The sequence below is a fragment of the Lutjanus erythropterus genome, chromosome 15 (assembly GCF_056507025.1).
Source record: "Lutjanus erythropterus isolate fLutEry1 chromosome 15, fLutEry1.hap2, whole genome shotgun sequence".
In the NCBI taxonomy this organism is placed as follows: Eukaryota; Metazoa; Chordata; class Actinopteri; order Lutjaniformes; family Lutjanidae; genus Lutjanus; species Lutjanus erythropterus.
In genome coordinates, this window is record NC_139331.1 from 33187911 (window position 1) to 33215476 (window position 27566).

The 27566-nt window shown below is 38.6% G+C and overlaps 1 protein-coding gene and 3 non-coding genes across 4 annotated transcripts; 2 read left to right on the forward strand and 2 right to left on the reverse strand.

Annotated features, from left to right (window-relative positions):
* Positions 1–1315: 1315 nt before the first annotated feature.
* Positions 1316–23070, forward strand: tmem214 (transmembrane protein 214). The gene is made up of 17 exons (XM_084737325.1): positions 1316–1531; positions 11106–11299; positions 11747–11897; positions 12064–12198; positions 12875–12957; positions 13150–13255; positions 15709–15790; positions 17043–17144; positions 17691–17832; positions 18565–18656; positions 18845–18893; positions 19128–19235; positions 19627–19744; positions 19869–19965; positions 20632–20800; positions 20976–21127; positions 21814–23070. The coding sequence occupies exons 1-17, from the start codon at positions 1375–1377 to the stop codon at positions 21938–21940; spliced, it is 2064 nt and encodes a 687-aa protein (XP_084593451.1). The 5' UTR covers positions 1316–1374; the 3' UTR covers positions 21941–23070.
* Positions 23071–24847: 1777 nt separating this feature from the next.
* trnay-gua (transfer RNA tyrosine (anticodon GUA)) lies at positions 24848–24936 on the forward strand. The gene is given in 2 exon segments: positions 24848–24884; positions 24901–24936. It is a non-coding gene; the product is annotated as a tRNA-Tyr (tRNA).
* A 1560-nt stretch (positions 24937–26496) lies between these two features.
* Positions 26497–26568, reverse strand: trnad-guc (transfer RNA aspartic acid (anticodon GUC)). Its single transcript has one exon. It is a non-coding gene; the product is annotated as a tRNA-Asp (tRNA).
* Positions 26569–27140: 572 nt separating this feature from the next.
* trnad-guc (transfer RNA aspartic acid (anticodon GUC)) lies at positions 27141–27212 on the reverse strand. The gene has a single exon. It is a non-coding gene; the product is annotated as a tRNA-Asp (tRNA).
* Positions 27213–27566: the final 354 nt, after the last annotated feature.

Here is a 27566-nt window from a genome sequence, read left to right on the forward strand (position 1 = left end):
GGACCTTGGCACTTGTCAATGATGGAGACTACAACAGAGAGCTTAAAGGAGGAGGAGATAATACATTTCTAGTGCAGGAGTTTAACTGGATACTCACTTTAATCTGCTGTCCATCATTACCTCTGTATCGCTGCATCATTCTGTTCATATCTCAGATCCAGTTTATGTCCAGAATAGACTCACAGAAAGAATGAAATGAGCTGAACATTTTTAATTTAAAAAAAAAAAAAGAGCTCTTATTTATTATAAAGAGTTTTATCAACAATTTTTGGAAGTACAGAATTTTATGTTTTTCACACTCAAAAAATCAAGTTTTTCCAAAAATGACAAATTATGTCAGCAAAAGGTTATAGGTCTGCAAAAAAGTTTATTTCTAAACTTGAATTAAAACTCAAAACAATTAGTTTATCTAAGGGATAACGTATACTGAGCAGGTCATTATTGTGAAATAAACCCAACAGGATGCAGGACCCTGATGCAAAGTGGAGGGGTCTTGAATCACCCCAATTTACACATGTATGTGATAAAAAAAAAAAAACCATGACACTCATATATGTGACACAAAATAATAATTTTGAAATGATTTTGTGGCTTTATTTTGCAATTGTCACCTGTTCGCTGTACATTATCCTGTTTGTTATGTGGTTATGTACCAAAAAAATCAATAATTTGACACAAAGTATTAATTTTGAAATGCTTTTAGTGATTTTATTGTCCTAGAGTTTATGATCAGAACTGTGTCCACACCAACAGCCTGTTATACAGAAATAACAGACCTTAGACTGCTGTAATTGACCAATTAGAATGGAGTATTTGACAATGCCATATAATAATTGAAGATCAGTTAGGATTTTTTTTAAATGACTTTTAAAAAATAATCAATTAATCGATTAATCATTGAAGGTGTAAGCATGTTATATCTGATAGATTTTGCTGTGAATATATCAGTGTTTTGGGTTTAATGATAAATGCTGGTTCAAATCAAAACAGGCGCCATTTTTAAATATACTTTAGGGCAACAGTGATTTCCCTGTATCACTGTGTTAGGAAAAAAAACACATACAAACTTTGATATGAACGTAGAGAAAACTTAAATTTATTTTGAAATACTCGGGGTTAGTTGAGGTGAATTTTTAAAATGTGCATGAACATGTAGGAACTTGTCTACTTCCCCCGGAGAATTTAAACTAACGGTCCAAACGCATCACTCTGACGTCAGGTCGACAAAGAGACGTGGCACGCGGACAGTTAAATGATTCGGTAGCAGTTGAGTGAGTGAGCTCGAGATCAGCAGCGTCCTGCCGTCGTTCAGGGAGGAAGTAGTCAGGAAGTCACGGTACCCCGAAGAAGTAGCACCCGATCTGGAGCAGAGACATGGCATCAAATAATGGCTCAGTCGGCAAATGGGAGGTCGTGGGGAAGGGGAAAGGGAAGAAGAGTAACAGCTCAGGAGGAGCGAAGAACCCGACTGACAAGAAACCCGGCGGCGGGGGAAGGAAAGCCCTGGGCGAATCTAACCAGCCATCCAGACGTAAGTGAACATGGCCCTGCTGCTGCTGCTAGCTGCTCTGTGACCCATTTACCTCACTGCTAAAGTTCAAAATGAAAGGAGAGAGATGGCGACAGCTGTTCTGCTGTTTAAACTAACTAAACCGTATGTTTTAACATGTACTTTCTGATGTCTTAATAGTAATACTGGAAATGACGATGGCTCGTAGCTGTCATCTGACTTGACAAGCTAGCCACTGTTAGCATAGCATCGCGCAGTAACGGTACTTCCTAGGATCTTTTTTTTTCTTGTCTTGTTTGTTTGTTTGTTTGTTTACCAGTTTATCTGCGTGGCCATAATCACCCATTTCTGCTGACACATTCATTTCAAAATAAGAGCAAACTGGCCTTTCTGGACTGTGTGCTGCTGCCACATACAGCTGGAATGAATTGCTAGCCAGCAGTTAGCTTCCTTGCTAGCAACCTTTCAGACAGCAGTGTGTCAACACAGGCAACGTCATCACTGAGGAGCTGCATCTCTGAAACATGTGTTAGCTGCTTTCTGTCACCCTTTTCTCTTTGTTCTTCTGTTATACTTTTAAATGCATCTCCAGGGTGTTGTCATAATGTAGTTGAACGGTAAAATATTAGGTTAATTAATTATTAAAGCATTTGCTAATTCCCACTTAGCTTACACAGACAGCTGTCGATGCTCTGAGTGGTCACTTATCAGTGTGGCTATTTAAAGGCACAGTTCACCCCCAGATCAGAAATGCATATTTAAACTTTTACCTGCAATTCTATTTATACATCTACATCTGTATTGTTTTAGTGTGAGTTGCTGAGGTATCATCTGTAGTGACGTCTGCTCTTTCTCAAATATAATGGAAGTAGATGGCCCTCGGCTTGTGGTGCTCAAAGTGCTGAAAAAACTACATTTGTAAAACTCAGCAGAAATGATTCTTTCCAGAAATTATCACCCAGTTTCTCAAAATAATCCACATCCCCCGTTGTGAGCAGTTTTATGTAGAAATTAGTTTCTTTCTACAAAACTACACCCGTCGACCATGTCACTGCACAGAAGGAAGTTGGGTTAGGCCGTATCATGATGGCTGACAGTCATAGACCACTGAGCCTTCTGCCACATTAAAATCTTGATTTAAAAGCTTTCTGTGTTTGAGGTAGTATGTCCCCTCAGGGTTGCCATAGAGTTGTTCCATATTTGATGTGGGAGAGAAGATAAAAAGAACCTGTTTCTGCTGTTCATAGCACTATTTCTCCATGTTGTATTTATTATTTTATTTTTAAACACAACTAAATTACTGACATGTGGTGCTGACTCCAGCAACAGTATCATCACCCAGTGCATTGTTTTACTGTGGATTTTGTCGTCTGCCAATTTGGTAGACGTGGCCAGACCTTAGGAGAAAGTGTATATCTACTCATGGACAAGAGGTTACAGCTCTGTTTAGGAGGACGCATTAATGTTTACATGGCTTGCTTTCATGAACATGAGTAGGTGCGAGCTTCTCTCTGTGTGGTGATATGGTTGGCGGTCGTAAAGAGAAAATTGTTCCTGCATGAAACTGCTCACAACAAAGTCTGTGGATTAGCTTGAGTCACTGTGTCATGATTTCTGGAAAGTGGTGCTTTGAGCACCACAAGCTGAATGCCATATAGGTTCATTAAATTGGCAAATATATCCAAAACTCAGCCACTGACACCAAAACAATCTAGATGATTAAATAGCACCACAGGTAACAGGAAAATATGTATTTTTGATTTTGAGGACTGTCCCTTTTAAAGGTCATGTTTTCCCCTTGTATGATTAATTGAAGAATGGGGTTGGCAGTATTCTATATTTTGCTTACTGTCAGCAGATCTGGTGAAATGAACAAATATTCAGTTGATCACGCTAACAAGTACCTTATTGTTTATGCAATTGCCACCTGATACAATTTATTCCTCCACTGTTGTACAAAGTCTATTAGAAACATACTGTTGCACTTGAGGACACTGCTACTTCATCAACACGGGACTTTCACTGGCCTCATAAAGATTAGTTCACTAAATGTGAGCTGTATGAATATGCCTCTGAAAATAGTCACCACCAAATGCATGATTTTCTTGTTTGAGTAACAACAGTCCCCAACTGTTTTAGACAATTATTTATCCTGAAAAGACAATCAAAATATATATTTGTGACCCATTTTTGAAGCTTTACGCCTTCAGTTGGAATTAATGGGCCTGAGGCTTAGTGCCACTGACCGTCAGGAAATTGTAAAATATTAAGAAGCACACTAACACATTAATGGTTTTGTTGACAGTGATAATATATACAGCATAAGGCCATCCTTGTCCTGTAAGGATAAAGAGTTGACAGTCAAATTATCTCTCTATACACTAATTTTGCACTGTTATAGTGTAAGGTAGGTGGTGGCAATGCACATGAATTACCAGCTGTGTAAACTGGCCAACTGTCTGGGGTCCCAGAAGTCCAGGGGCCCTGAAAACTTCAGGCTTACTCTGTGCCTGTCAGTTTTCAGCTTATCTTTCCACCACCAACAAAGTAGTCCAACATCAGCCGACATAATAAGGGCATAATGATGTGACATGGTTTATGACCTGATTTTGAAGCCCTGTCTTGAAGGGTGGACCCTGTGTTAAAATTAAGATCTATATTATCAGTTTTGTTCTCATGCGTTACCTGTTCTAGAAGTAATTTGTGTTTAATCAACTTTCCATACAGTAAACATGGTACCAGGTAGTTTTCTAGTATAGAAAAACTATTGGTTGGTTAATGGTAGAGATGTTTGGATACCATTTATTCATTCCAGTGCTGATCTAATACCAATGCATTAAAAATTTTTGTTATTGTTTTTACCAGTTCTATATGATTAAACCTGAATGGCCGTGATATAATGAACAAATACATATAGAGAATGCCACAGAACATGATTTCACCATGCTAAAAATGGTGTAGGAAGTGTTAAGTTGCAGGGTCCAATCAGATTGATGCATAGACTTGCATACTCGTCAATACCGGTATCAGTATTGGAACAGTCCCAGTTAATGGGGGACAAGCAGCTCATTTTTGCACTATGGACCTCAGCAGGTTAATCTGCCCATAAACAACATCGCAGTAATCACATTAACTCTGTTTGCTGTGTGAAAATTCCTTCTCGGCTCACGCTACTAGACCCTGTGATGGATTGTTTGTTTTTATATTCAGCATACTTTACATTTGGTAGACCTGTCAACAACTACCCTCACCTACTGCTCCTTCTCCACAGGTATGGCTGTGGGTGAAGTAATGGGTGTCAGAGAAGATAAGATCTCACTCAGTCACTGCTATTTGTTTATGCACCAGTTTTATCAGTGAATCAGCCTGTCCAAAGTCTGTCTGCCTGGTCACTGTGACTGTGTCAGAGATGAGGTGGTGTAAAGATTTTGTGTAAAAGAAATGCACTTCTATTTTTGATTTATACACACTCTAACCACCCCCATAATATTTATGTGAAGTATTTCATCTAAATTGCTATTTACATAGCGTAAATATTTCTGGGGAAGCACACTATCCCTTCAAAGTGTGCTTTAGCATTAGCAGGCTCTTTGAAGGACCATCAATATTGTAATCAGCTCACTAAATCTTAGTTGATTTCCTTGAAGTCTCCCACACTTGAATCATGAGACCATTACTGTTGAGTTTGTGGTTTCGGCATGTTCAAAATAATCCTGTGGCCTCAGGTTCGGCTTGAGGCTTTTGTATCTGTTAGAGCAGGCTTTGTGGGTTGTGCGACTTTACAACAAGGCAACACCAGAAAGAAGGACGTGACTAATATAATGCTTTATTTTGCTTGAAACAGTTTGTACAAGGTGAGACTAGATGAGCCAAGAGTCTTCTTCTTAAACTGCTTAAGTTGACTGTTAACTGCTGACAAAAAAAAGTAAAAATGTATATTTTCTTAGCCTCTGCTTTGCAGCCTTTGGTCTAGTTTCTAACGTCTGTTTACATCCATAGCTTCACCTCCAGGAGGTCATGTTTAAGACAGCTGGTATGATACCTATATTGGACTTGTTCCACATTACGTGTCTGAGCAAGTTATAAGATATCTGACGAGGACTCTTCTTTCAACAGAAGTGAATATGTCAAGTCTAACATGTCATTCTGTTGATTTACATACCACATGCTGTTTTGATGGTATTTTAAATGGGTAAAAAAAACAATGTCAGGCATCATGCTAAAAATATTTTCATTTTTTCCCACAAACTTTATTTTTTTGGTCCTTAGCTGCTTGATAGAAATTGCAAACTCAAATTTGCTGCATAGTAATGATCTCTGTAGAAAGAGGTTAATAGGAGGTTAATATCTGTATTGGTATTACTCAGTTTTTCCAGTTCTCCTCTCAGCACGATTCATGTGTTTCTGAAATAGGCCAATGCCAGACTGCCAGACAAAATTTGGGAATCCCACTGTTATGACAGTGTACACTGAGAAAGAAGTGTGATCAGAGAAGAAGACTTGTCTTGCTGCAGTCTGTTCTAAGTTGTTGAGAAGCTTCTGAAAGTGGTTTTCTCCATGTCTATATGTGAAGCATCCTGTCAGCTATTCTTCTGCTGGTGTGAGAATCCAATCGAGTCCAACAGCCCTCTAAGAGGGCATCTACTCAGGTTACACTCCCACCACAACCCAAGACCCTCTGCTGACAGACCCCAGAGCTGTGTCTGACATCCCTCTCATTCACTTACTCAGTACTCCCTGTTGAATAGTTTGCTCTTTAGTGAGCAGCATTGTAATTGGAAAAGTCGGACACTGATTGATCATTGTCATTTTGCATCAGTGGCAGGTGTAGAGTCACACCACAGTAATGTTTGCATCCACAGGGTTTCCATGCACATTTTCAATTTGCGTACAAAAAAACCTCAGTAGAAGCACTAAAAAATGTTCTTACACTTGGAGGAAGTGGAAAAATTTGTGTATTGTATTCATGTATTTGGAGAATACTAACACGTCTAATAAATACTCCCTTCTACATATTTTCCTTTTTCCTTCTCTGACTTCTCCTTGTTCTTTTCCCCATCAGCACATTTACATTTACATTTACTTGTGTCACCAGCAGTTGAACAGCTCTGAGAATTGTTAAGTATGTTTTATTGAAGTGGTCAAGATGTTTTTTAAGTAGAGCTGATTGATGATCCATTGATATCTGTTGTGTTAAGACATCCAATCATCACTGTCACCATTAAACTATGCAATGCAAAGTTTCATTATAGTTGTGGATGGAACGGTGCATACATTTCTTTCATAGATTTTCTGATAGTTATGTAAAAACTGAGCAACATTGCATTCCTGGATTGTTTAAAAATATGTAGTATTCATGCCATTGACACCAATTTTTTGATTTGTGGGAATTTAAGGGCCACAGATTTCGAACACTTAAACGTAATGGCTGACTCTAAACGTAGTGCACATAATAGATAGGGAGCAATTTCAGACGCAGCCCAAGTCGCCCATCTTTACACGGCTTGTGTGGCAAGAACTGTCTGCATTTTTAACTCGGTGTGCGTAGTTAGTAGTTGTTGGTGCATGCCAACATTTAAGGTGAGATACCAGTCCAGATAAAAAGATAAGCTGCACTCAGCTGAACCTTTATTTCTCAAATATCCTGTCTCACAAGTTTTCTGTCCAGCTGTGTTCTTGAACATCTGATCTAATTAAGGTCAACAGGTCATCATGATAAGCTAATGCTAGCATGTGTTTGATCAAGAGAGCTTGATCAAAACCGTTGCAAGACATTTTTTGTGCAGTGTTAGGACATAAAGTTGTGCCAAGGCTATGTTGGTTTCCATACCAGCCTGTGATTACACTTTGTGACTTGTTATATTTTAAAGACTGGAGATGCCTTGTGTTTAATCCTTCAAGGTTTTCACTGAGACGGTAGATAGGAGAGAATAGGAATTACGCCCACAAGGACACAAGACTAACATTCTTGAATTTCTATTCACACTGTGTAGTGTCCGCGTGCCAGAAGAGCCCAAGATGCATCATAATTCAATCAGAATCATTAAGCCAATTTGGAAAGTGTGTTGTACAGGCTGCAAAACTTTAAATCACTCTGCAGGTGAAAAACTGATCAGGTTTTCACACCTTCATATTGCTTTCTGTTTTTGTGTTTATTTTGTTATTCTTGCTTTGCTTGTTTAGCTCATTGAACTAACTCCAACATATTCCTCTGAGAGGACACTCCTCTCTTTCTCTTGTGGTGTCTGACATTTACAAAGACACATGGCAAATCTCCAAGTAGTTTGTTGGATTGATGTGGTTTTTCTTTCATTTAATTAAGTTGTCTAGATTCTTGGAAATTCTGTCTTGGCAGATACTCGGGCGGCTCACTTTGTCTTATTTAATTACTGCAGGAGAAGTACATTTTGACAAAACAGTTTCTTCATTAGGAAGTACTGTAGCAAACAAATAATGGTGCCAAATGCTCGACACAGGTGCATTTGGAAGTGTCTGGACATGTCTTTGTGATTACTGTGGACTGCATCATGTAAAATCTAAGCCTTGTAGATATACGTTCATGAGAATTGTCAATTATATTGATTTCAGGAAAAATCTTGTTAAAGCATAATCATTCCACCAGACAGTCTGATGTTTCAGCAAATGTTCTTCATTCATTTTATTTGAGTAAAGTAATATTTATAGAGACACTGTAAGCCTTTCACAGTTATAATGTTTATATGATGTTCAGCATGTATCATGTTAACATGTTAACAGGATGCATTTACGTCAGTCAGAGCAATGAAGTATGTGATGTAGCGCCGCCACTTGGGATTGTGCTTGGCCATTTTTTCAAGCAGTAAAAAAAATTCTGTCTGGTCATAAACATTCTCAAATTTCAGCCAAATTCACTAATATAGTATGTTTCTGAAAACATTTTAGGTGAGAAATAGGCAATGCTGGAAAAGAATATTGATTGAGTGAGACTGGCCTCACTTGTTGTTTCTCTTTTGTATTTCACCGTAGCAGGTGTCTTGTTGTGTCACGAGCTGTGACTTGAAATGACTGACTTCCTGACACTTAAGGATATTTGTTTAGTATTAATAGACATGAGCACCTGGTCAGATTACTTCATTCCTCTTTCAGTGCTTTCCATGTTTTCTAAGCTGAGGCATTCACAGAGACAGAGACAACTGGCTTCAGTGTGGTGGAAAAAATACACTGAAATGTTACTCATGTGTTCAGTCTGCCTGTTGAGATGAGTTTATTTCAGTTCAGGGAAGTGAATAATACTCCTGGCTGACCAGCTTATGAATAGAGAAGTTATGGCAACAGAGTCACTGAAAATCTACGCTGTGATGAAATAAGTTCCTTCTTTGCGTCACAGCCCTGTGTTGTGCCCACACACACACACACACACACCCGATATAGATTTAGGTTTGTCAGCAACATGTACAGTACAGCTGAATGATCAGTGAACAACTGGTGACCTCTGTCAACACCGACTCAAGTCTGTGGGAGGATCTGACTGGGATTCTTCTGTGCAGACGAGTGGACTCAGAGTTAAATTCTGGAAATAGCTTTACTGCATGAGTTAGGATTAGAGCCCAATGGAGCAGCTTACTAAACAAATAATAACTGTAATATTAATAGAGCGGGTTTCAATGAGATAGACCGGGTAAGGCTAGCAATAATAGGCATTTTTCCAATTTTTTTAAACATTCTTTGAAAAGACCAAAACCAACAATAAAATTAAATTGTCCTACAAGCCTGAGCTTATTCCTCTGTGACATAGATCATTGTTGACCAAAAATGAGATTAAGTAGCATTTTTAAAGAGCATATAATGTTGGGAGGAGTTCAATTTGAATGTTGGAATGACATCATGCTGTTGCTAGCTAGGTAACAAATGAATCTTAGCTCTTTGCTGCTAAAAGTTAAAGTTAATGGGTAGATGTCATAATATGGTTGTTTGGTTGTATGGCTGGTTCAAGTCTGTGTAAGCGCATTTAATATTTTGTTTCACAGGAAGAAAACATGTTTAGATTTTCTTCTAAGAATACAAGGAAATGTATTGTTTTTTGTTTGTTTGTTTGTTTTTTGCATATTTTGTTGAGTAGCTGCAGAATATGACTGGGGATTTGATCTAATGTGATCTATGTGATGTTTCAGTTCAGTTCAAATTAAATTGAATTGTTTGTTCAGTACAGTGAACATTGTCCCACATAAACCTTCCAGCTGCCTTAAATAAAAAAAATTGTATTAATCTGCTGCAGAAAATAGTCCCCATTAAAATGCACTTTCCACTCCTGTACTTGTAACCTGTACTGAAAAACCGACCTACTAATTTGTGGCCTGTCTTGGAAGATGTTTATCTTCCTGGGAAAAAAATAAATAAAAATAAACTTTGGACTGATAGTTGGAGTCTTGTACAGGTCCAGTTTTGCAAGCCCACACCCGCAAAGTAGAGTGACAGAGCTGATCTGTTAGCTGCAGTTATCTCGAGTCAAATCCAGATCCACCCAAAATCATTGTCCTTTGATCCCCAATTAAATACACAAGCTACATAGTCACACGCATGAACTCCTGCAGCTCCCAGTGTGTTTTCTCAGTGACGATGTACGTAGCTTGCTATCAAAAATTAATACTTTTTTGCACTTTTTACAAGCAAAGCACCTGACAATGTCGATCTCTCACACTCTCTGATCTCACCAATTTTTTCCCAAATGTCCAACAATGTTTGCCCACAATTTCATATTCTCTATTGGTTATTTTTGCCTGTATGTCATCCATTTTAATGCACTAGCTAACAGCTACCCTGCATAGCTTTCAAATCAGGTATGTCCTATTATTTGGTCAGATGTGAATTTAGGCATCAAATGTTGTGTCATAGTCTTTCGCAACACAAAAAATACTGGTGGCTGATAATAGTAACTGATTTAGATATTAAAAATACTGCCCAGTCATTTTCATACCTAATTTTGTTTGTTTGTGTTTGTTTCCTACATATATATATTTTTTCATCCATTACACAATTTTTTGTGTAATCCTGGAAATTAAAAATAATAATAGTTTAGTAAAATAAAATAAAAACTTTGGTGAATACCAGATATTTAAAGTGGAAATCATTATTGTTTTGATATTTAATATTGGTCTGCAGGCCTAAAATATCAGCTATTAGCTAACTTAGTATACATTACATATATACATTTATTTTTATTTGCTCTTCAAAACTTAAAACTGGTCAAACTCTAATATGAACTCAGTTGAAATGGGCACAGTTTGTTTACCAGTGGGATCTTAGCGAGTAACACACAGTTCCCCTGTACCCAGAATGCTGCTGGTGCTTAACTCTGTCCCTTTGTGAATTGTAATGAGTGTTGCATGAATATTGTCTGGGAGCCCATTACGCAAGCTATAGAGGGAGGGTAGGAGCGCTGAATGTGAGGGGAGGGAGCAGCCAGGGAGGGGAATGACACAGTTTCATGGATTAACTTGATTTTATAGAAGACCAAAGAAGTTCTAAAAGAGGCTGCGTTTAAAAAAAAAAAAGTACAGACGCTCATATCCACACAGAGGAGTGTCTTACTTAACCGCTGCTGCCTTGTTTCCTTCAGCACCCCTGAAGATGTCAGAGACTCTGTATGACGGCTTTGAGAAGATGGGGAAGAAACAGAACAAGGAGCAGGTTCCACCAGCAGCCGAGCCTGAAAATAAGAAGCCCTCATCAAACAAATCATCCAAGAAATCACACTCCAGCAATACAGTCACCCCCACAACTCACAAGACCCTTGAGGAAGCCTTCAAAGCCGTGAGTAATGCGCATACGTGTCTGTTTTCTCTCATCGTATTGACAGTCTTTTTAAAACTTCCTTGTTGCTAAGAAATTGGGACGCTGAAATTTGTTTTAGGTTTATACAAAGCTGAACAGTCGTATTTCTTGTATTTCTTGCAGTTTAATGAGAGGAGAATCAAATATTGGACTATTTTGAAGATTTGGTGTGTGCTTTTTGCCCTAAAACACTGTTTGTGGCTAAAATTTAAGATTAAAACTGATATGTCAGTGAAGTGAAAATAGATGTTATTGTAAATCTTCCAAAAGCCATAAATACCTTCATGCAAACACGTACAATGCTGCATTGTGGCATCCTCAAAGCAAATTTATCACATGCTGAAATGCAGTCTCATCTTTGCATAATGGTTGTGTTGTTTCTGAGTGAACAGCCTGAATGTTTTCTCTGTCCTGTTCTCTCTTTAGTTGGATGTCGGGGACCTGAAGCAGCAGTTGGCTCGCAGTCAGACACTGTTTCCAGAGAACCCATCAGTGTGGGTCAAAGACCTGGCAGGATACCTCAACCTCAATCTGACGGCACCAGAGACTGAGCCCACTCTCAGCAGCTACACTCACGGTCGGTTAACTCCGGATTTATTTTGTTTCAAAACAAGATTAAGAACAAAATATTGTGCACATGCAATAAAGCCCAGACAAACTATCTGTAAATAAAATGTTTAAAGACACATGATAATCAAAAGACTCTTATTTTATGATGAAGTTTTGTATCTTTTTGTCCCCAGATTACCCATACTGCCTTACAGGAAAAGAGCTGAAGGGTGTGATCAAAGGCCTCATTGGGAACTGCAGTGACATTCTGCCAGATTTCTTCGACCACTGTGTTTATACTATGCTCAGGGAGCTGGACAGACAGTCAGGTAAGAGTTGGGTTTTGGAAGTAGTTTGTGGTCACTTACTGTTGTGTCAAACCATCTCTGCCGTTTCCCCCCATATCTTAAAGGAGCAATATTTGGAAATTGCATGTCCAAAAAATTAGTGCAAATAGTGAGTTGTAGCAGTAGACGGTCGAATCCCTGGTTGAAGCGAGTTGCTTCCATCTGCCTCCTTCTACCCAAACCTGAGGAACTCAGGCAGGTTGCAGGAACACCGCAGGAGCACAAGACAGATGCAACCTTGTGAATTGACAATAACAAGCAACAACAAGTTCTGCACTGTAAGCTGATTGACTGTCAGTTAGCTAAGTCCATTGACCTGAAAACAAAAGCTCACTGCTCTGGAAATACACACTCTGGAGTTTGAGTTCAGTGACTGTCTCACTGCTGCCAATACCCATTAACATATTGCTCAAATAAACCATTATAAACATCTACTCCTTCTAAAAGACTACTAATGATTTCTTACTACTCATAAACAGACACTTACTCACTCGGTAAATATTCAGCATTAGTTTTAATTCTAATTAACATGAAACAGGCAAATAAAACAACAAGTTACTGACCAGAATAGAAATCTAAAAGGAGGACACCGTGGCTATGGTGTTGGTTTTGTATTTCAACTTAACATGTTTCCTTTGCTTGTCTTCTCTGTTTCCAGGAGAACCTCTGCATGGCTACAGAGTTTGCATTCAGGCAATCCTACAGGACAAACCCAGAATAGCCACCCAAAACCTGCCAGCGGTGAGTGCATGTCCTTGAGTCCTGCGGATAACTGGCGGGTTACTGCTTCACTGCCCTTGTCTGCTCTGAATGTACAATTTCTTTTTCAAACTCACGGTTTCACTTTACGACTGAGCACTTGGGATTTGTCTTTTGCAATAACCTTGAAACAACGTTCTAATGTCTCACTCTCCCCCTTTCTTTCCTCTTCAGTATTTGGAGTTACTGCGGTCAGTTCAGAATCGTCCAGTGAAGTGTTTGACCATCATGTGGGCTCTTGGCCAAGCTGGATTTTATGACCTCAGCCAAGGACTAAGAGGTAATAGTCAGCCAAACCCTTACCCAAAGAATTTGTACACATTTACACACAGCTATGAAGCATTATACTCCTTCTGTCATTGACTTTTTTTTTTTTTTTAACAATGACAGAAAAATCTGTCCACTGTCCATCATTTTCACTGATTAGGATGCTAAGGGAGATCTACCTTAGCATTAAGTAATTCACACGCAATACTGACAATTCCCACCTGAGGACCACCTGTAGTAGGAGGCCTTGGAGCATGTCTGTGAACACTACAGGTCACAGAGGGGTGTAGCTGCACTCCTGGTGCAGAAGGAGCGCATGTTGTGGGTTTTCCTCCCGGTGAAATGAGTATTTGCAGGAACGGGAAATCCCACGTTCAGAGAGTCTTACCGACGTCTAATCAATTCCCTGAGAGAAATGTGTCCCGACTTCAAATCACCAGCCGAAGTGCTGCTGGGAATTCCAGTCTCCAGTGTGGCAGCAGAGCACGGGTTTCAGAACAAAATTAAAATAATCATTAAAAGTTGTTGTTGAAAAATCCATTGACTTCTTGTAAATGGATTGCTTGATTTGTATTTTATTCTGTAAAATTGCATCATTCATATTTGCCTGTTTAGGTGCAATGGATGCTGTTTTGATGCTCTCTGCTGTCACTGCAAAGGAAAAATAATTGATCTTCATGTGGTGCTAACAAGAAAAGTGACACATGGTCTCTGTCTTTGTTAATCTTTTCCCTCTGTGGCCTTATAAATGCATTAGGGCTGGGTTTAAAAAAAAGATTTGTTTCAAATTGGATTTTCCCTTTTTATGGACTAATATTGATTCATAAAATCCCAAAATTGATCTTTTAATACATGTATTTTCTCCTGTGGATGTGTAGTACAGCCTTCAGTTTTAACCCTGTTAGTTTTACGCGATCAGCCTTTCATGTGAGAGCTCATCTCAAAATGAAGAATTCACAACGTAAAATAAAATATTTTGCTCTGTTCAAGGGGGGAGGGTCGTCCCATAGGGAGGACAGGCCATCCCCACAAAACAATGGTAGAGGAAACACTGTTAACGTAACTGTTCTGGGATCAGTTCTTAACATAAACATAATATTTTTAATAATGCACCAAGTTAGAGGGTTCCTTGTTCCTTGATATTGATATTTGATCAAATTGGGACCTTGTAAATCAAATCAATTTGAGAATAGATACCCAGCCCTGAGATGCATTATCTGTAAGTTTGTTCTGTATATTAGCCTAAATGTTGTGATCAATTTCTTTTTTAATTACATGCTGGTGCTAATGCTGGGTAAGACATTAATTATGACAGAACATTAACAATCCTGTTCATCAAAGTAATGGACAATGAGAAAGTCTAAAACAACCTCTGGTAGATGCAGTATTTCTTCATTTTTACATCATCAGTCCTCGTCTGTGTCCGTCTCCCCTTTCTCCCACTTGCTCAACAATATGTGCTGGCAGAAATTGTGGGTCGGGGTTTAATGAAGCAACAGGGCACATTCAAGCAGTAAAACATCCACTGACAGCCATCTGCCAGCTTCAGCACACGATAACTCCAAAAACTGCTCCAAGTCTTTGCCTGGTATTTTGTGAGGTGGGAGAGAGGTGGGTGTCAGTGTGTGGGCATGGGAGGATGAATATTCTTGGAAAATTACGTAACAAGCTTGATCTGCAAAATAAGACTATTGAGTACCGTTTGACTCGCCCAAGGCGAGGGAAGACTGAGTTCAACTCATTCTCAGGCCATTTACAAAGCTACAAATGTTTATTATCTTTTTTTTGTTTAATTTTTTTTTCAGTGTGTTGATGATATGTCAACCAGCAATACGAGTCAAGAGAGTAAAAATATGGTACATTTTCAATCCCAGGGGGAAAAAAAGAGAAAAAAAAACTGTCTTGTGGCAAAAATAGTCTCTTAGCCTCATTTTCATTTAGAGTTACTCTGCTTCTTTCCATACCATTTATCTTGATGTTGGACTGTTTTATCAGAATAAATCCCCTCCAATGTGAGAGTTCCTGTTGAGGAACACTCTAACCCTTGTCATCAAGAATCTCTATCTGAGCTCCAGACTTTGATATGATTAGACTTGCCAAATATACACAGCTTGACCTGATAATGAAATATTTCCAGTGCAATATGCAATGGGAATGTGGAAGTATAGAATCTAAAATAGCAACAGTGAATGTCAGGAGAACAAAATGAGTGCGTTCAACATTACAGACTTATGAAACAGTGCAGCATATGAGGGATGATTTGTTGCACAGAATCATCCTTCATGCTGCTTTAGTTTTTATCATATTAGCTAACTTAATGATTCATTTCATCATGCTACTTAAATAATTAAGCATACAAGAACTCATGTTTTGCTGCTGCAGTTGCTCTTGGCCAAGTGTTGACACATTTAATGCCAGAACTAAAAGTTCCCGTGTGATGAATCAAGTTCTTTATTTGTGTTTCAGTGTGGCTGGGAATCATGCTGCCTGTGCTGGGAGTGAAGTCCTTGTCGTCTTATGCCATTGCATATCTGGAGAGACTTCTTCTGTAAGTAATTCTAAGGAATATGTGGCTTATTTATTTTTTGTTTGGCTTAGTTAATGTAAAATACAACAAAACATTCTTTTATTTTCATTACACCTAAAATGTGACTGCTGAATGTGAGGTGTTTTCAGACCAAAGAGTTCTTGAGACTCTCGGAGAGAAATGTTTACATTTTCTACAAGGCTGATGTTTTAAATGATAATTCTAGTCAACCAATCAACATCCACTTCTGTCTGGACCTTTACTGTACATTTCTACACTGTTACGTTGATTCTGCAAACAAAAGTGGCCCAAATCTGATCGGCTTTTTCTCTCAAACATGACTCAGATCTGTTTTTTTTTTGTTTTTTTTTATGCACAAATCACATGAAATCTGATCTTTTTAATTCTGATTAGAGCCGCTTTCATATGTGGTCCTAAATCAGATACAGGTCTCATTTTTGAAATGCAACCTCAGTGTGAACATTCATATCAGAATTCATGTGACTTATATGCCTTCAAGAAAGGCGTCGACTGATGAAGTTAAAATTAGCTTTTAACATCCTGATCTTTTGGATTTAATCTGTTTCTGCGTGCTGCATGTGAAGTGTTTGTTATTCTTCTTTTGCGCATGCGGGTCACTTCAGGACTGTGAACAGTTCATACTGAAATCTGATATTGGCCACATTTAAAGACCCCCGTCTGTGAAAATCACATTCCTAACCTTGTTAACGTGTCCATGTGGTGTTTTTCATGTTTAAAGAGAACATATCAGACACAGTTTATTTCTTCTTGCAGATCATTTTAGAATGTTTAAAACATGACTGGATGTGGACTTAAAAAATAGTATTGACAGTCAATCTGAGCAGTAAATCAGAACTGAGCACTTTCCCTTGTGCTCGGAGAGTAGCTACTCTGAAGTAGGAACTAAAAACATCTTTACAGCGTTCTAAGAACTACGATTTGGAACTACATTCCCAGCTCTTGTGTGGGTCCTGCTTGAGTTGCTCCTCCAACTGAGCTCAGAGCTATGAAAACGTTCCTCCAGTCTGAAATCACCTTATGAAATCATAGTACAAAGATAACAAAGACACCTCAAGTTAAGCTTTCAGTTTTTCCATGATTGTGCCTTTGTGTCTTTTGAATTAATTTTGTGTGTAGTTAGTATGATTTCCTCAGGCTCTTAACAAAAGAACTCAATGTTTTACATGTTTGACTAAATTAAACTATACCCTGACTCTTACATTTGTACTAATTTGTTTTTAACTTTCTCCAGACTTCATGCAAACCTGACAAAGGGATTTGGCATCATGGGTCCTAAAGAGTTCTTTCCTTTGCTGGATTTTGCCTTCATGCCTAAGAATGCCCTGTCATCAAGGTAAATATAATCTAACGCGAAACACAGTTCTCAGTCATAACATTTTTCTTTCGTCCGTTGTGGAATAATCCCACGTGTAAAGCGTGACTACATAGTGTTGGAATAAGTGGGTGTAGACAGTGGATGGTTGAGAATTCAGCCCGGATGCTTGACCCTAAATTACAGTTCATCTGACAACCACAAGATGTGGGAAGAGAAGAGGAGAGTGACTGTGTGCACTGAAGCGAGGTCATCTCTCTTTTAGTACTGAAACATTTTGAATATGCGAGTTTCTGCTTTTTATCTTCTGGTTAATTCTCCCGTTGGGCAATTCATTTTTTCCACCTGTAAGAGCTGCTGACATCCTCATTCACACCGTTTGATTTTTTGAATCCAGGTGATTTTGTAAAGGATATATTTTTGTTATCTCCTTATTGGATCTAAAAGCATTTCTCGTGTATGTATTTGAACACACCGACCACAGCTTTAACAGTGATCTTTACTTCCCAGTGGCTGTTTGCTGCCGATAATAAAACCGATAATAAAACCGTTTTTGTTTGTGTTCAGTCTGCAGGAGCAGCTGAGGCGTCTGTACCCTCGACTGAAGGTCCTCGCATTTGGAGCCAAACCAGAGAGCACATTACACACATACCTGCCATCATTTCTGTCCAGAGCCACGCCGCACTGTCCAGATGACATGAAGAGAGAGGTAACACACGCACATGTGCACACACACACACCCCTAATGTGTGGTAGACTTCACACAGATCTTTTCTATTGAATATTGCTGCTGGAGTTTAGTTTAGTTTGGTGCATCAGAATAAATCATATTGATAAGTGACCTGTCATATAGTGGGCTTTTATGGCCTCATTGTGGAGACCACCAGCGCCACAAACATTCAAGCACATTCTAGCAGATTAGCTTAGCTATTGGCTATGCTTAAAGGAAAAACATAAGTGTTTATAACCACTGTCTAGCAACTTCCTTCCCAAGGTTAAGTGGCCATATATTGCTGCAGACAAATAACAAACTGCAAACTGTTTTCTCAGGACAATAAAATATTTCATGAAAGTATTTCATGAAATAAAAACAAGTTGTGAATTTTGGAAATTATTACATCTGTGTTTTTACAATAAATTCTGACATTTTGGACACAATGTTCTGGAGTTACTGGCTCACACAAGTCAGAAAACATCCTATACAGTCACAGTTGGAAGCTAGTTCTATAAATAATTATAAAATAAATAGGTTAGTGTAGACAAATCTTTATCTGCAACTGTGCACAAATTTTTTTAGCAACATAGATATGAGACATTCTTGAGTAGGATGTGGTCTTGATCTGCTGTCACTGTCATTATCAAAATTAATGGAATTGAATCAGAAATTGAAAAGTTGACTCTTTCTGTTCCTCTGTCTTCCTCCCGCTCGTGTTTTTTGCAGCTGCTCAGCAGTATGACGGAGTGTTTGTGTGTGGATGTACAGAGTCTAGGAGTGTGGAGGCAGCTCTATACCAAACACTTACCCCAGTCCAGGTGAGTTATAAACCCTTATTTTTCTTTTCAAACTGTGAAAAGCGGAAAGAAAGCAAGAATGTTCTGTGGCAAACGCATATCTTACTGTTACATTTCCACAGATGCAAAATGCATTTGTGTGTTAAATATAGCCTCTGTGATAATTCTGGATTTCAAGCTGACCTTCTCTTCTCTCTTCTCTTCTCCAGTCTGCTGTTGAATCATTTATTGAAGTCCTGGAATATCCTGCCACCAAAGGTACGACTCCTGTCACAAGGTCTAATGGTTCATAAACCAAACTCACCTCCCTGGAGATAGTTTAATTAGAGGATTAGGGCGCGTTCACACTTCTGCTGACGCTTAGAGTCACAGCTTTATTAATTAATTCAAGCTCGGTGTCATGCAGCAGCAGGCTCAGAGTAAAGAATAGAGGATTAACTGTGTTTCTTCCGTTTTGTGTCTGACTAATTGTGCTTTATTTTCCATCTTTAGCTTCGTAAGAACCTTGAAGAAACAATCCAGTCTTTCAGAGTGACCAATGAGGAGATGAGAGACACTGTCGAATCTCAGGATCTTCAGGAGTGCAATAACCTGTGCCAGGTAAGACAGACAGTCACTTTAAAAAACAATAAATGTCTTTTTTTTTTCATAGAGATATTGGGAATTCTGAGGTATTGGACTTAGATTAGATAATGATTAAAACTTGCTTTAATATCAAACTTCAATCTAAAATGTAGTTTGCTGAGTTCTGGGTTTGATTTTTAGACAGAAAACAGTCTAATTAAACACTTATCTATGCCATATCATCACATGGACACTTTTAAGTTAACATGCTTATCAAGTTTATGTATATACACATCAAGTTTTTCCCACTTTCATTCACAAAAGAGCTCTAGAATATGTTTTATGAATGTACTCAACACTTGATTTTCCAAAACAGAAGCAGAAATTTGGATTTTTTTTCCCTCACTTTTTCCTCTTCTGTCTCCAGAATCTGCAGGTAAAGATGCGAGGTCGTGGCTTCCCCTGGTCCAAACTGCTCATGGTTCTGCTCGTGTTCGCTGCCGGCTTCATCACTCATGACATCAGATCCCATGGCTCCTTCGCAGGTCTGTTCGAGTCCTCTTTACCCCTCACAGAACCTAGTTTTCATTTTTGTTTTTCAGGTCTTAACATTGTGTGTTGTTTGTGTGTGTGTGTGTGTGTGTGTGTGTGTGTGTGTGCACATTTCAGATTCCACCACAGCCAGGCATCTTCGCAGCTCAGGGGTCACAGCCGTATCTCAGCAGGCCTGGGGCAAAATAACAGTCTACAGCAAACAAGGCTTCAGGTATGACCTCAAACATTCAGGATCAACTCCTAACATACAGTATGTGTACGTGAAGCAAGCATTTGACCAATTCACCATGTATTAGTAGGTCTCCCCTCTGACAAATGAACCAAATTACTGTCAGTCGTGTGACACGTATTGGTAGAATTTGTCTCTTGCTCTTTTTTTAGGCTTTGTCCCAGTTGACTCTTGCACACTGTGTCTGACCAGTCAAACCAGAGTATAAAAATAGCTCTGTATCAAGCACGCTTTCAGATTCACTTCCTGTACACAAAGCAGTCTTTGTTTCTGCTAACACTGAGTCAGTTAAGTAAAATATTTCCTTGTAGTTTACCTGAAGTTACTTTGAACATCAATGAAGCTGTACAGTGATATAGCTAATATATTTTTAAAACAATGCAGTAGCAATTAGTCAAATTTTAATTTCAATTACAGGCTTCCCATGATCATTAAAACAAGATAATGGAAATAAAATGGTTATTGTGCTGCATGCTGTGGTGGTGTTGCATTTTGTCTTGTGTTGTAAATGCGGCACACCCTTCCTTTTCAGCCAGTTTCAGATCAATGGCCAAAGGGACCTTGACAAATAAATCTTTAAAATCACCGGATGTTCATACAAATACACCATTTAACTTTGTATATTGTGTGTTTTTGTATCCTCTGTAGCTGGTTGGAGACAAACACTCCCCATTATTACTCTGAGTGTGTGCGGGTCGTGGGGCCACTAATGGAACAAGGTCTGGAAAAAGCAAAAACGGCAGCCATCTTCATCTCCGAAAACACCACGCAGTTTATTCTCTGGGTCAAAGAAAAGACACCGCAGGCCATCGAATGGGTAAGGACGTGAAACTGTCCCCCCCTGCTGTGTAAATGGACCCGTTGTCCATTTAGGGGTTAATGAGGCAGACTGAATGTGTTTTCTCTTCAATCAAAGAGTTGGACTTGACAAAATGGAACAGTCCTGTTTTATGTCACTGATGAGCGTCTCACCTCTGTGTATCTTTGCCCAGGTGAACACCAACACTCCAGACAGCGTGTTCCAGGTGTTGGCATATTTAAAGGAGCTCCTCCTCTCCCTCCATCAGAACTACATCCTGCCAGCGCTGGCGTACATAACTGAGCTGCTGCAGCGAGCATGGACCAGCCTACAGGACTCCTGCAAGTCAGTACCTTTTTAACCATTGGTCTAAGAAGACCCAGCTGGGTTTTTATTTTCTAGATCTTTACAATAGACTAATTTTATCTGTTAGTATTCTAGGTATTCCTCAATTAACTTGTTTTTAATGATCACAATTCTTTATTTTCCTGTTTCTTTTCTTAGTTTTTGAATAAAAATAACTTTACTAATCTAATGCACAACATGGGTCACTTCCTATGTGATTTCATGCATTGCTGTGTTCTAAATCAGTGGTTCTAAACCTTTTCGAGTCAAGAACCCCAGAATAATCAGGTGGGTATTTGTGACTATCCTCCGTCTGCCTGAGACTTAAGCGATTACTGTATAATATATGTAAGCTAACAAAATCCATATTTTTGAGTGATTTGACTGATTTTGAATGTCTTATAGAGGGTTATGTTGGTGAGAGCTGCTTCCTGGCTCTCCCTCTGGGGAGGTTTTGGGTGAACTTTCCCTTTAATGGTGCAGCCCACTTCAGTAAATCACTAGTTTGAAACTAGATGTAGTTCCTAAGAGCTTATGAGGACCACATAAACTCAGTGATGAATTTACAGACAGCTGGTGCATCCCAATCCTGATACCAGAATCAAACACTGCATTCACTGTCTTTTTATCCGTAGGTATCAGAGCAGTTTTTTAAAAAAAAGTGCTGTTCTTTGTTTTCCCTGCAGCGGTGAGGTGTCAGTATCGTGTCTGCAGGGTCACGCTGTGTCCTTCACCAACTCCACGTGGCAGCTGCTCCAACACACGACCTCGGCCATCAAGACGTGGGCTCAGGAGCTGCTGACACGAGCGTGATGACATCACAGATGCTGACTCATTTACAAACACACAGAATTTACACACATGAAGTTATATTCACACACACACATACACACGCTGACCCAATCTGTGGCTGCCTTCCAGTGCGTCGGCTCCCCTTCGCAAGCCGTGATTGGACACTGTGGGGTCAGACAAACAAACTCTCACTCAGAAAGGACCCTTCTGTCTCTTGTTTTGGCTCAATTTTTAAATCAGTTTGCTGTTGTATAGATGTTCTTTTCTACCAATCTCTTTTTGTCACTGCTGGATGCAGAGGTCGTATCTTTCTCTCTGTCCCTGAGTTTTCTACTGCAAATTTCAGCTGTTGCTTTAACCGTTGGGTTAAACAAATTGTGTAATTTATAGAAGATGTAGGTTTGTAGATGATTTATAAAACATTTTTATTTAAAGATATTAAAAAAAAAATGTTATGTGAAAACTTAAAGGTAAAGGGCAGGGAAAAGACCAAAAAAACATATTCCAGACTTCTCCAAGCCACTGAAGACTTTGTCAGCTAACTTCTGAGGTCCACTTCATCTCCACACACTGTGGTCACGTGCGTAAAGCCTTCAGCATGAAAAATATTGTGGGTAAATGGTCCCGTCTGTCGGTGGATTGACTCCATCAGAAGTGGACATCACAAAACGGGACACAAGGAGTCTCGCATCAGTCCAGAATGTCCAGAAGAAGAAATCTGCCTGCTGTCTTATCTGTCCTGCACATCTCCTCGTCTCGTCTTTGCTGCTTCATTGTCTGACTGCTGCTGTTTCTCGTGCTTGTTCATTCGCCATCAGAAGCTCAGCACCTGAGCGCCTATAAAAGCAGCTCTGCGGTCAGTGTACTCATACTTGAAGGCTGATGATGTTCTGTGTGTGTTTGTGTGTTGAGTGCCTGCGTGGATCAACAAGCTCTTTCTCTGAAATGGGATCATGATTAACCCCCGTGCCAACATCCTCCCGCAGGCCGAAATATGATTAGAGAATAAAACCCTCCTCTGGGCAAAGCAAACATTTCTGACCAGCTGATTCACTAACCCCTCCTCGTAGACAAGATGTTTGGATGGATATGGCGATGACTAATGTCTTACTTTGTAATGTAAATGATTTATAATAAAGACTTCAACCCTGTTCACGGTTGGTTGGTTCATATGTTTCTCTTAAGTAAGAATACTGGTTCAGAAAACATTGGGCCTCATTCACCAATATCTTTCTAAGTTTTTTCATAAATATGTTATGAGCGATTCAAAGAAAAGTCTGAGTGAGATTCATTAAAGTATTCTTGGATTATCTTTGTGATTAACAGTAGTTACCATGTTCATGCGTTAAAGAAGCGCTACTTGAGTACTTAGTTTGTATTCAACATGTTGCATAATTTGAAAGCCCAAAAGGTCACAACAATGCCTCTGTGTTTATCAAATATTTGATTTGATTTGCAAATGAGGTGTGCACCCAGGTCCCATTCATCTGCCCCACATCTGAGCTCAGATGTTGTCCTGAACAACACCAAATGTTAAGACACATTTAATTATGATTATTTTTTTAATATTTAAGAGAATGCAGCTATGCACTGAAACCTGTTTGATTCTTTTTTAGTTGTGCTTTTTAAGATTATTGTAAGCTATAAATGATCACACTTTAAAGTCAAATTATGCATTTTAAAATATGACAGTTTTGTAAAATACTGAAAATTATTATTACATGTATTTGTAAATGAGTAAGATTTTTTTTTTTATTTAATTCCTATAATATTCTTTTAACTGGAATATATACATATATATATATATATATATATATGTTCATACCAAAAGACAAATCCAACAAAAGAAAACATTGGTGAATGCTAGAATCCTCATGAAAACTGCCTAAGTGGGTTTTAAGAACACATTTCTTCTAAAGAACAGTTGCTGAATGAGGCCCAGTCTTACCAGTCCAGTGACGACTGTAAACTCAATCTACTGATGAAGAACATGAGGTAATGTTGGAAAGCTCCAGAATGGCCACTAAACAGACCTTCTGCTTATTTTGTCAACTTCTGTTCCTAAACTCAATGATTTTTGAAGCTCAAGAATTAATGTGTCAATCTGCATCTTTATCTTCTGTCCCATTAATTATTACTGATATAATTTCCTGGAACTTTCCCACAACAATATTAATGAAGATCTTGTAAAGATTTCCCACCAATAGACCATCCACAGTCTTTGCCAGACACCAGTTATTACGCACAACAGCATTCCTACCAAGATGTTGACAAAATGTTGGTAACAGGAAAATTAATCAGACATTATTTTTATTGACAAAAAGTGCTTCACACAATTAAAACAACTAGAAATGAGTAGAGAACTATAATAAGAATATAATCCATTAAAAACAGGTACTTCGGAGACACAAGAGGCCAATAAAATAATAAAAAATAAAATAAATTAAATGGTTAATAAATAAATAGATTAAATAAAAGAATATACCAAAGACTAAAATGTATAAATAAAAAGTGCAATAAATAAATTGCATTTCAAAGTCAGAGTTAAAAGGCAGGTGTTGAGTTTGAGAATTTAGGGGCTTTGCACCATGACAGTACAGTGTAAAATAATGCAGGTCCTGCAGTTTTGAGATCTTTCCATGACCAGGGAACTTTGAGGATACCAGAATCCCTCATTAAGCTAAAGAGGCCATACAGCACAGTAGCAATGACGCAGTTCAATAAGGCACACCTGGCAGGTAAGATTACAGCTCAGTTTTTTAATATGAAGTCTGAAACAAGGTTTAGATAAACCTACAAATATGATAAACAAGTTGAAATGAAAAGCAAATAATTTCGGCCAGTTCTGTGTTCCTGTGTAAGATATACATAACAGATGGAGTGAAGGTTCAACTGTAGCCAGATTGTTTTCCGTTATGAATAACAGCTCCTTCGATAGCTCAGTTGGTAGAGCGGAGGACTGTAGAGTGTAAACACAAGACATCCTTAGGTCGCTGGTTCAAATCCGGCTCGAAGGAGGTGGTTACTTTTAGTTTTTAAGTCAAAACACCGCCAAACACGCTAGCTAGCTCTGTTGCGGAGCGCATTTGCGGAGGCGGAGCTAACGTTAGCTTAGCAGTGCTGCAAGCTAGCTAGCTGTTGTTACATTAAATTTAGGGAAGTTAGCAGAGATAACCGTTGGTTCCGGTATTAATAAGAAACAAAATAATAATGTTTTTGAATATTCTAAATACTAATTGTTGGGTGCCCGGTGCTAATAATACTCGTAATATACAACTTTACCATAAATATATCCATATTTAGCACTTTGAAATATAGAAAGCACATACACTTGTAAATTTGTAAACATTTGTAAATATCTTCTTTTGTGTATGTTCAACATAGCTATTAAGGTTCATATTAGAAGTATAAAATCCCGTTAAATGGGACAGTTATGCCACCTGGAGTCGTAAATGGTCATGTCTGGAAAGGAACCATAAAATCTCGCGAGATTTTTACGCGTTGTTTTTTTTAATTGTGCAAGTTGTACTAACTAATTATGATTCAAAACGTGACAACGCTGCGGATAAACCTGGGTACGTTTAGCGACAGAAAACACTTCGTTATGGTTGGGAAAGATCTTAGTTGTGGTTAAATTGATCACTCTCGTGAGATCTTTCGCGGGTAGGGCTCCGAAAGTAACCGGTGTAAATTGGTATCTGTTAATAGCGAAGGATTATGGGTAATTCTCAATCGCGAAGTGGGATTTGCGTCAAGGTAACGTGTTGGTGAATGTTCGTCGACAAAATAAAGGTAACTGACTTTAAAAGCACATAAATGTTGGGCTGTCCTATACTGGCTGGATATTATTTATTGCAGATTAAGTTTTATGTTTTTAATAAGTCTTCAGTTGTTTTTTTATGGTTTATTGCTAGTTAGTTAAATCCCGTCAGCTAGAGCTAAGCTAGCTAATGGTAAGGTAATGCCGTCTAACAAGACAGAGCATGCGCTATTTGTGAGACGACCTTTCTGACTCTAGTGGTTACTGACCGCCTGTGTTTTGTAATGCAACATGTTGTTATAGAATGAATCTTCACCCTGGTGACGGCTATAAATAGGCTATTTTGTTTTTGAAGGCGAGGGGTGTCAACCTGGTCAGGATGTAGAGGCAGGTGCATGACTTAAAACGTTTGGGATGTGCTGCATTTAACGATCACTGTGTGAATGTCTTATACAGAATATAGATTTTAAAAAGTGTAAACATGCTGTATCAAGAAAGCAACAGAGGATTTACCACAGCACACACAACACCAGCTGTTACCACCATCCTGACCAGCTCCCGGAGACAGAAGACATCTCACAAAGGTAACATATGCATTATTATGGAATATGTATAGAAGATTTTTCAATTTTTAACTTCTTCATACCTTGATAATGATGTAACATTAAATGTAAGGGGCCTTGATAACATTTAAATAACACTGAAAAGCTGAAGTCACAATTTTGTAGTGATTTTGATAACAAAGAAATGTTTTCTTGTTCCCTTTGTGTATTTAGTCCTATCAAAAAATGGATACAATGGTAGAAAATAATGTTTACTCCCCGTCGGGGAATCGAACCCCGGTCTTCCGCGTGACAGGCGGAGATACTGTCCACTATACTAACGAGGAAGTGATACGTGAGAAAGGGTGACTACATCCACAAAACCAGTGGTCTGTTGGCCTTTGTTAGTTAAACGTTTAATCATTTCTGTAGCCTACGTACTGTTTTTTTTTTGTTTGTTTGTTTGTTTGTGTGAATTCATTTCAGCAATTTTTATATTGTGGTCTTTTGACAGGAGAGATGACAATGTAAATACATTCACCATATCAGAGGGCTGTTACTGTTTAACATAAGTCTGACATTTAGTCAATATTGAATATTTCATTTGGGGCATGAAACAGAGCAGCTTGTTGGAGAAACTGTTTGACTTTTGATAGTGTCGTCTTTGTTTCCATATACTCCACTTAGCACTTTTTTGCACACCGTGCTGTTATAGCTTGAACTCAATCTGTGATGTTTCTTTAGGCATCTGAGAAAGGGAATACATTTGGTTTATTTTTACAACAAACCTGCTCCAGCGCACTGAAAATCTTAAGAGTGGTCATGACAACATAAAACAAACCTTTAAGATAAAAACTTTGTCATTTGCTTTGTCTTTACACTTACCAAAAATTGAAACCAGAGAGAAAACAAATGTACACTCCCCGTCGGGGAATCGAACCCCGGTCTTCCGCGTGACAGGCGGAGATACTGTCCACTATACTAACGAGGAAAGGCCTGTAAGGTCATGTGACCACATCCCAGAATTCAGTGCGCTGTCAATGGTTAATTATTCATTTTATGATTCTTTCTTTCTTTCGATTTTTTTTTTTTTTCCAGTATCTCTGTTTATTTATTCATGAACAATTTTGTCTGCTTTGTTGGTCTTAATGAGACGCTGCTGCGGAGAAACCACTTTACAGCACTGAAACAGTCATTTAAAAGAGGATGTTACTGTAAAGAGAAAGATCTTTTTCACAGCAGCCATTTGGACATGAAATATTAGGTAAACACGGGTGTTACTAATGACACTTATCAGTGTTACACCATAACCATGAACATCATGTTGAACAACAACGGGTCAGTG

Excerpts from the sequence above, each read along its gene's own strand:
- tmem214 (XM_084737325.1), top strand. The coding sequence starts at position 1,375 with ATGGCATCAAATAATGGCTCAGTCGGCAAATGGGAGGTCGTGGGGAAG. Across the intron at positions 1,532-11,105 it reads ATCTAACCAGCCATCCAGAC|CACCCCTGAAGATGTCAGAG; the intron begins GTAAGTGAACAT and ends TGTTTCCTTCAG. Across the intron at positions 11,300-11,746 it reads TTGAGGAAGCCTTCAAAGCC|TTGGATGTCGGGGACCTGAA; the intron begins GTGAGTAATGCG and ends TTCTCTCTTTAG.